Genomic DNA, 10,323 nt, shown 5'->3' with positions numbered 1-10,323 from the left:
AGGTTTGGCTCTCTCTCTTTTTTTTTTTCTTTTGTTCTTTTTTGGCGAAGGATTCTGAATATAAAATTTATTAATCAATCAAAGATAGACTAAAAATAAAATAAAATAAAATAAAGGTGGAGTTAGGATAGCATATTTTCCTGAAAATTTAAATACAAACAATTCAACAAGGAAACCAGAGGTGGTTAACTTTGAACGAGTCCCAAAAAATTTATCATCTTCAACTTTTCTTGTCCCTTGTAGGCAAGATGTGCATTGTGCAGTGAAAACTGAAAACACTGTACCAAAATAATTTTTAAATGTGTGAATAGTACCGTGGGACCCATTTTTAATAAAAAAAATTCTGTAAAGTGAAATTTGTGGGTCCCGTGAACAGTACACGGGACCCACAGATAGGCTGAAAAGTCAGCAAATGTGGCTACTGTTTATACACAGTATCATGAACAGTAGCCGCTGTCCCCCCTGACCCGTACATCAGTAGAAAAAAAAAAAAAAAAAAAAAAAAACCGCAGCAGCAGTAGACACAAACGCAGATAAGCTGTATCCAAACTCCACCTTTGTTTTTACAAAACATGGCGGCAACCGCAATAGATAATTTAAAGGGGGAAAAAACAAGCCGCCAGTGAATTAAATAGTTAGGCCCCTTTTTTGAAGTTGTTGGGCCTACCGACCTACTATCCATCAACGTATATCATAAAAGGTACATATCTGGGCTTGAACATATTGCTTATTAGGCTTGTAAGAAGCTCATGGACGTGAGATGCTAAAAAGTGAGACAGTTCAAAACCAACGATTTGTGGACTTATCAGGTTCAAGATTGAAGTAAAATTTGGCTATTCTATTTTTTTTTTTTTTTTTTATACCAATTACAGACACAGTGAAAATAAAAATGAAATCTAACACAACATAGAAAAAGGTAGTAATATTATTGTATTCGCTGCTCTTTACAATTGAATTGTTTCTCTTATATATAGAAAAAGATGATGTATCAAGAGAAAGTACAAAAAAGATGGGAATGACTAAAAGAAGACTATTAGAACAATGAAGGAATATCTACAACATACATTCTATTATGAAAATTAGGAATAAAGCAAATACAAAAACATGACTTAACTCTTAAGTGTCCCGACAACAAAATTCATGTAAGTTTTATATTTTAATTGTACCGTATAAGCTAGTGACTTGCACTGTTCTTTTACTGTATACAAAGATTTATGATACTTCTCGCATACTTATCTTATCCCTAAAAACCAATGCAATTTTTTTTTTTTAAACTAGTTCTCTTACATTACATGCCAAAAGATCTTGTATGAATTATAAATCATTGTTATATCATGATATACAATGTATTTATAAAAAGTTGCACAAAGTTTTTCAATATGAGTACTTTTTTGCTTACCAGAAAAAGAGATTGCTACTAGAGGTTTGGCTCTTTTTTTTCTTTTTTTTTTTTAAAAAATTTTGGCGAAGGATTCTGAATATAATTTTTTTTTTAATCAATCAAAGATAAATTAAAAATAGAATAAAATAAAGGTTGAGTTAGGATAGCATATTCCCGAAAATTTAAATACAAACAGTTCAACAAGGAAACCAGAAGTGGTTAAATTTGAACGAGTCCCAAAAAATTTATCATCTTCAACTTTTCTTGTCCCTTGTATGCAAGATGTGCATTGTGCAGATAGAATTTTGTCTTTACAAAACATGGCCGCAATACATATTTTAAAGGGGAAAAAACAAGCCGCAAGTGAATTAAATAGTTAGGCCCTTTTTTGAACTTGTTGGGCCTACCGACCTACTATCCATCAACGTATATCATAAAAGGTACATATCTGGGCTTAAACATATTGCTTATTAGGCTTGTAATTTTATTTTTAAGTGTATAAAATAGGCCGTCACATCAGCAAGCACTTTCATTTTTGAGTTTAGACAAATTCAGAGTTGCGTTGCCTCCTCGAGGCCCAAAAAAAATAAAAATAAAAATAAAAATAAAAAATAAAAAAAAAGTTATCAGCAATCAGCGTCATCACCATAAGCTCGTCGCGGATTGAGATACAATTACTATCCATGATTGAGATTGATAGTTGTAAAATTCAACTTTCAATCTCAACCATTGATTAAAAAATATTAAGAAAAAAGTTAACAAAAATAAAAAAAAGTAAAAAACAAAAAATATTTGTGAAGAAAATAAGTGAATTGCACTTGATGTAATTACTATTAATGGTTGAGATTGATAATTGTAAAAAGTAACTTTCAATCTCAATCATTGATTAGAAAAAAAAAATTAAAAAAAATGTAAAAGTTTAAAAAGAAAAATGTAAAAAATATTTGTGAGAAAAAGAAAGGTGAATTGTGGCCGGTGCAATACCCTACCCGATCCTAATCTCTTCATTTACATACAATCTGACCTTTTTGTCCTTTCCTTTCTAATTTTGGTCAGATACCATGCTTCCTCACTGTAGCTCATAGCTAATTATTGTTATCTTTTACTACCTACTCAAGATAATGACACCTGACATGCTGCCGATGCCATCATATGGCACCTAAAATGTTTCATTTAAAGTTTCCTCAATAAAAAAAAAAAAAAAAAATCATTTAAAGAGTTTTTAATATAAGGACTTCAAATTCAATAATAAATATATCCTATAAATAATAATAATAATATAAGTGTAGCACACGGATCCTACGTATACAATTCTTCAATTTTGTGTACAAAGTGAGAACAATTTGTTTCTCACAAAAAAAAAAAGGAAGTGAGAAAAACGTGGGAATTAATTCCGTGGTACAATACCCTTTTATTTAATTTCTATTTTCTAGCTTGATTTTTTTTTTGGATAGATATTTTCTAGCTTGATTTGATCCACCATTGTTGAATTGAATTCCCGTAACGTGCACGACGAGGAAGTATTAGATATGCAACACATTTGGGCCAACATTTGCACCCAGAATCGTGGAGAGTAATCAAATACTAGTAACAAATCTAATTACTTAAGCTCGGTTTGATATGGGATCATATCGGAATTATTCTTGAGATGAACACTCACTCTACTTACAAGACTTAAGGACCGTATACTTACTCAAGGTTCAAGGTTTGTCCAATCAATTTTTTAAGATTGACTTTGAAAATTTTATGTCAATAATTGCTTGCTTAATACGTGTGGGGTTGAGATTATACACCTTGAACATTTAGATAAATAAAGAGTTTTTAATACCTCATTTAAAACAAGGAAAAAATGTTTTAGAAAAAAAAAGGGTGTTTGAAATCACCATTAAAAAAGTGTTTTTTATCTTTTTTTAAAAAACATTATGATTTTCTTGGACTACATCCGTTTGTTACATGAAGTCAAATTCCATATAAAGGGTATACATATACACGCACTTTTGCCAAGGTAGTAAACCATAATTGAAAAAAAATCAATTTTATATGAGTTTACTATTAACACTACTTTTATTATGAATCAATCACAATAACTTACATTAGTAAGTAAGAAATAAATTTTGAAAATTTTTACCCACCCAAACCCAATCCCAAATCCATACCCAATTGGGGGAGGGAGGAATTAACCCTCATCCCAGCAAGGCAAGATTTAAGTTTGGATGGCAATAAGGAGAATTTTATTAGGAGTAGACCAATCGCAATTTGCTATATATCTATTTTTTTCCCTTCCCCTTTATAAATTAACCAAGGATTAATAAGAAAATTAAAGTATGTTGCAAACTATAGTCAGTGGTGTATAAAGTGCGACCCTCATAATGAGATAGATGGTTTGAGATGGAAATACAATATATAAATGAAATTTTAGAAATGAGAGGTACCAAAAGAAAATATAATACTCCCATAGTTGAAAAAAATGAGAGTTTTTTTTATAGATATAAGATAAAATTTTACTCTAACTTAATTTAATTGTATATGTGTGTAAAACTCTCTTATGAACTTGAACCCCGACCCTTACCTCCTACAAGTGATCATCATATCAAGAATGTACGATACTAAAAATAGAGAGTTAAACCATAGACATTTTTGCTAAAAATACCAAGAACTGCTAGTTGAGATATCGTTGTATCGAGCTATGAGTACATGTACATCCATATTCAAGATAAGACTAGCGAAACCCGTTCTCGGCCCATCATCCATCACCTCTTTGAGACGGGAAGGACGTGGAACGTTTGTCATTCTTCTTACCTAGTGCTATATGTGACAAAATTTATTGAAATATATTATAACTGGGTCAGCTCTGGTATGAGTTGGGTCCGTTATCAATCATCTCCATTAATCACCATCAATATAGTTTTCAGGTTACATGGGTTTGTCCAAAACGCAACTAAAGTGGAAGATACCGTATTGGATATTGATGTTCCATTTACAAGTTCATGTAGGATACAATTACTTCTTGGGTAACTATGTCAAATGTTTTATGTGAGAGACAATAACGTGATAATACCAAACTGCAATTGGGTTTTTAACTTGCTGGAAATTTTGATTATCTAAAAATTAAAAATAAATAAATAAAACAGAGCACACACACACACAACAAAAACCATTCTGTGTAAAGAAGTTGTGGTCATGAGCACAGCAAGAACAAGCTTTGTCCCATTCGTTTTCAACCTTCACTCCCAGGTCAGTCCCTTTCAATTTTATTTCTCAAAAAGTAAATTTTTTACCTTCTTTGTTTTCATGAATTCTGCCTTGATGAATGATGACTATGTTTTTCAGTCCAAAATCTGAAGTGGGTCATTTGACTTTGTTTGATATCTTAGTTTCACAAGCTCTTTAGTATAATTGCAAAGTTTTATGTTTTGGGTAGGTGGGTTTTTTTTTCTAGTGAAGTGGTTTTGATTTTGATTTTGATTTTTTTTTGTAATTTTTTTTAGAGTAATACTTCCAAATAAAGAAGAAGAAGAAGAAGAAGAAGATGTTAATGAAAAAAAAAGGTATACTGTGGAGAGTGCAAACTGTGCAATATCTTTGAAGTTACAAAGACTTATTTCTTCTTTCGGATTAGATTTCTGCTGTCCTCATTTTGTTTCTTGTCTAAATTTGGCATAGAATCTTTGTATTAATTAAAGGAAAGAGTTTGATTGCATAGATCTCAGTTTTGAGTTCCTATAATGGCATAGAATGTTGGAAGTTTAGTTCTTTTTGTTGCTAATTTGTTTGGACTTTGGAAGTCGTGATGTCTCTTGTTTGTGTCGGTTGCTATACTCTCTTATGGTAGAAAGTTCAAAGTTCTTTAGGATTAACTATTTTTGACCTTATGAAATGATTCAATATGTAAAAATGGAAAGCAATATAAAAATTCAAATCTTTTTCACTGCTTTAGAAGCTTAAAAACCTTGTGGATCCATCAATCTTCTGTAGCAAAATTGAACTTCCTGGGTTTTTTTGGTGGTGGGTGGGTACGGTAGAATCTTTATTTTGAGTCATATACTTGCTTAAGAATGTTCCAAATTCTTATACAGTTCCCATAGTTTATTTACTTATTTTGTTTGGATTTTTCAGTTTCAAGCTAGATAGAAAAAAAAAATGAGGTTCAAGGAGGGGAATTTGGTGGAGGTGTTAAAGAAAGAAAATGATCCTTGTGGCTGCTGGTTTCCCGGCATAGTAGCTTCAGCAGATGGCAATAACTGCATTGTTAGGTACAAGGGAGTAATAAACAACAAAGGAGAGCCAGTTGTGGAGAGAGTGCATGGGGATGATGTTAGGCCTCGGCCTCCAATTGAAAAGGGGGAAGGATGGAAGGTTGGTGATATAGCAGAGGTGTTTGATATTCAATGTTGGAGGGTTGCAAAGATTGTCAAGGTACTGAAGAATGTTCATTTTGTTGTGAGGTTGTTTGGGTCCATTCAGCTGAGAGAGTTTCACAAATCTAATCTAAGGATTCGACAAGCTTGGCATAACAATAAGTGGTCAGTGGTTGGGGAGGTAAGGGACATTTTCAAGTTTTATATAAAATTCCTTTTCAGTTCTGCATCATTAGCTGCATCTTTTTCTGTTTACTGTTGGTTTGCCCTTGGTTCTCCTCTTTCACTGTTTTTCTTTGGGTTCTTCTTCTTGCCCCCTTCCTCTCTCTCTTCTCTTATCATCTTTTTTGGCATGCATATGTTCTAAACATTTACTTGTATACTTTTTTTTTTTTTTTTTTTTTTTTTTTCCAGATAAGTAAGAACAATTTTATTACTAAAAGACTTTGCATGAAACAGCCAAAACGTACAAAGAAAATAAATAAAAACTGAAAAATCTATGTACAAGAAAGAAGAGTCTATAAACGTTGGAAGGTAATCACTAGATGTGAGTCCCTAAGCCCAAAACCAATCAAACAAAGTGCTGATGAACGAGGTAAGAAGCTGATTCTCAGAACTCTCCACATCCCCAAATGTGTGGTTATCACGCTCCCTCCAAATAAACCACATAAAAAATGATGATATCAAATTTCAAATGTCAAATGAGTGCTTCCCCTACCAATTCCTCTATCCAAAGAGAAGATCTAGTGCCCTTTTTGGTAAAACCTAAGAAACCCTAAATGATCTAAAGACAAAACACCACAACTGATAAGCCTTTGCACAATGAATCAAAAGATGGTCCACTGTCTTCCTACTACACCGGCACATACAACACTAATCCACAATAAATATCCTTTTCTCCTCAAATTGTCTCCGGTAAGTATCTTCCCCCACACCATTGTTCAAATAAAAAAGGAAACTTTCCTAGGTACTTAACCCCCCAAATAGAGGAAGACCCTCTTAACACATGATAAAAAGAATGTATATCAAAGTCCCCATTTTTTTCTTCAACTTCCACTTCAAATGGGCCCCACCCTCAATAGTAGGGTTATTAGATTCCAGAATATGTAGAAAACCTCCACTGAATCCAACTCCCAATCATTAAAATCATCAAGAGCATCAGGTCCCAACTCCTCCCCTCCCCTACCTGCTGCCTCACCTATACAGATTCCACGGATGCCTCCTTATCAATGGCAACCTCATACAATACTGGGAAAACACTTTGAGAGGTTGGTCTCCACACCAACAATCGTGCCAAAACCCCACCCGATTCCCCACCCCAACCTCAAACTGAGTGTAGGGGCTAAAAGCTTCCCATCCCATTCTAATACTCCTCCAAAGACCCCTACCCAACTTAGATGTCCATCCCCCCATTCTCCCCCAAACTGCCACAGCCATTTCCCCAATAAGGTTTTATTGATGGTAGTAATATTCCTTATCCCTAAACCACCATTTTCCATAGGAGCGCACAACCTATCCCAACCCAACTAAATGAGATTTGGGCTTATCCCCCACACCACCCCTATTTAGTTTTGGAGTGGAATTCTCTTACTCTTGCTCTAGAAAATTGCTTTTGTGCAGCTTGAATGAGTATTCTTAGTAATTGTTGCATGTGAGACTGTATTCTAATTAATGAATACAAACATCCCTTAACATTTATGCACAGCTTACTATAATTTCAATGTTGCCAAATTGGCATATATCCCATACTATGTTTGGGTATCTCACTGTACTAACTTAGATTTGAAGATTATCATTTATATTGTGCCTACTAATGCTTGTATAAGTTGATGAAACAACCTAAGTTAAGGATCAAAAAACTTCCAATGACATCATATCATTTCCTTGAGATTTTTGAAAAAAGAAGAAAAGGAGTTGTCAACTGTTGTAGAATATATTCTTCTTCTTCTTCTTCTTCTTCTTACATCACTAATTTACTAAATATAATTTATTGAAAGTATTTTGATTTAAAGAGGAAATAAGTCTGTGCCTGTAATTTTTATTGATGTAGCAATCTGTTTGTGCTTTCACCCCTGGGGCTTGGATGCTATCTCACTTCTTATTGACAAATTTTTAATTGTACTGTCACATGATATCTGCAAACAGTTAGGTCCCTTTTGTGACATCAATTTCACTCTGTTGTATTTTACATATATTATCTGGCTGGAAGTGTTTATGCGCTTGCCATTAATAGCTGATATGTTAATATCATACTCATAATATGGAAGGAAAAGGAATACGTGTTTAAAAAATTTGACATGCTGCAATCCTTTTTGAACAAGTTTCACAAAGATTTGCTTCAAATTGGCTTGGAGCAAGCTGTTCTTGCTAACTACATCATACTTCTAGGATTTGAAATCCTATTATTCCCTATGTTAGATGAATGAGAACAGGCCCAAATAACTGCTACCAATGTGGGAGAAGTATTCTCAGATGGAGCATATTTACTCCTGTTGGCTTCAGCAGAAATTTTCAATAATTCTGTAGTTCTCAAGGATCAATAGTTGCTTGCTATCTCATCACAATATCTAGTTAACCTCTTTATTTTGCTGGTTTGTGGGACTTAGTACTGTTTCTGACATCTAAGCACGTGTGCTTACAGTTTACAGAAAATAAACAGACTGGGAACAATCACACGCAAGATTATTCAGAACAACCTGGGAGCTTGATTTGTAGGACTCCACCACAAGCTATTCGTCAAGGAATTCATTTTAGAGTAGCAGATGCAAAGAAACATCTTAAAGACAAGCATAACCATAATGAGATGTGTCTCCCTGCGAGAACCTCAAAGAGAAGTCATATCCATCGTTCTGAACCACCTTCCTCTAAGGACCCGAGGGTAAGAAGCTGCAAGAAAAGAAAATCAAGCCCAAATGCCAGAAGATTTGACCAGCCCCTTATGAGAAATCATTGCTTCTTTATGCAGGTAGATGATCCTTCTTCTCCAAAAGTACGGGTGGATGGGAAATCCAGGAATAAATCTATTGAGATGGATGCCAAAATGATAAAAGAAACAGACAATTGGATACATAATACTAGTGTACCGCCTTTGTTTAGCGAGCGTAGCGACCAATGCTCTATTGCTAGCTGTAGTTTGAATGCTTACGATGACTATCCCGGTGAAAATTCAGGAGACCATGTGGAAATTATTCTTGACAACTCTGATGCTGAGTCATCATTTCCACCTTTGGTCAGCAAAAGAAACTCACCCCCATCTCCTAGACACCATCTGGAAGTTGATGTCCATAAACTAGAGCTTCAAGCTTATAAGTCAACCGTGCAGGCACTGTATGCTTCAGGTCCCCTTAGCTGGGAGCAAGAGTCCCTATTAACAAATCTTCGCCTATCACTTCACATTTCAAATGAAGAACATTTACTCCAGCTTCGGCACCTTTTATCCACTCAAGTTGGTTAACAATTGCCATTATCAGTCATTTGTCCTGCTATGAGCTGAAACTCAATGGCCATAGAATTGGTAACAGACAACCAGCCAATTCTCAAATAACTTCCATGAGTATTTTAGGTGAGCTTTTCCATTGTAAATCTGTGTAGCTTTTTAGCTTTTTGAGAGGAATTGACTTTTGGTTTTAGAAACTGCCCCTAGACATAAATCCAGTTCTTATAGCTGTAAAGTTGTTAATTTTTCTCTCCTATCTGTATATTAGGCTGTAATACGTTTCCAATTGATATTCTTCAAGCTTTACTTGATTACGTCTTGATTGCTGAGTTTGAAATTTTTGTTCAGTTAATCCTCCTTACTATTCAGTATTTGCCAGTAGCTACTGGTATTACAGGGGTAAATCTATGTCTCAAAATCATATAATTTGTACTTTAGAGGTAACATAGATTTTAGCAGTTTCCACTATACTTGAGGCAATTGTTTGTTATCCTTCTATAAACAACAATGGAATTACAAAGAAATGTCAGGCTGAGAAAGCCCTTGGTTGATGAAATTGTACTGCACGAATTGTACAATATTGTTCTGGGATATCGATTGTGGGAAGCCATTCATTAGAACCGTTTGGATTCAAACCATTAGCCTTCAAGAATTCAACCAACTCATCATGACAAGGCCAATGGGTTGAACAGTTCTTGGGATAGCAATGATTTCTCTTCAGTTATTAATAACAATCCTTGATTAAATATGCCTAAATTGAGATTGTTTGAAAAAGGCGCATTAAGAAAGAAGCTAAAAAAAAAAAAAAAAAAAAAAATTTACACTTAAAAAAAGTGCAGTTTAAATGCTTTACTAAATATATGAAACAAGCATTTTCGAACAACATAAGCCTTGTAGCTCAACTCCCCCGTCTCAACTATCAATATATATAAACTTTTTCCAACCAAGTTTCATAATATAATTTGAATGGCCTTTAAAGTTTATCGTCATTCCACATTGTGATAATAGCTTAATTTTGCCTATTTATATCATACTTATTTTGGGTTAATTAATGCATTTTATAGTTGATTTTAGAATAATGTTAAATAATCAATTTTGTGCTTAATTGAATTTTAATGCGTGAATTTGTCTTTTGTAGGATAATGAAA

General features: G+C 33.8%; 1 protein-coding gene across 3 annotated transcripts; it reads left to right on the top strand.

The window, feature by feature from the left end:
* Positions 1–4,214: 4,214 nt before the first annotated feature.
* On the top strand, positions 4,215–9,495 carry LOC142613843 (uncharacterized). 3 transcript variants are annotated; one of them, XM_075786357.1, is made up of 5 exons: positions 4,224–4,615; positions 4,870–4,929; positions 5,498–5,920; positions 8,381–8,617; positions 8,705–9,495. In XM_075786357.1, the coding sequence occupies exons 3-5, from the start codon at positions 5,522–5,524 to the stop codon at positions 9,191–9,193; spliced, it is 1,125 nt and encodes a 374-aa protein (XP_075642472.1). In that variant the 5' UTR covers positions 4,224–4,615; positions 4,870–4,929; positions 5,498–5,521; the 3' UTR covers positions 9,194–9,495. The 3 variants fall into 3 exon arrangements, with proteins under 3 accessions (XP_075642471.1, XP_075642472.1, XP_075642470.1); XM_075786355.1 differs by having other exon boundaries at positions 8,381–9,495; XM_075786356.1 differs by lacking the exon at positions 4,870–4,929 and having other exon boundaries at positions 4,215–4,615; positions 8,381–9,495.
* Positions 9,496–10,323: the final 828 nt, after the last annotated feature.

This window comes from Castanea sativa, chromosome 10, assembly GCF_040712315.1.
Source record: "Castanea sativa cultivar Marrone di Chiusa Pesio chromosome 10, ASM4071231v1".
NCBI lineage: Eukaryota > Viridiplantae > Streptophyta > Magnoliopsida > Fagales > Fagaceae > Castanea > Castanea sativa.
This window is presented reverse-complemented; position numbering and strand designations above follow the sequence as displayed.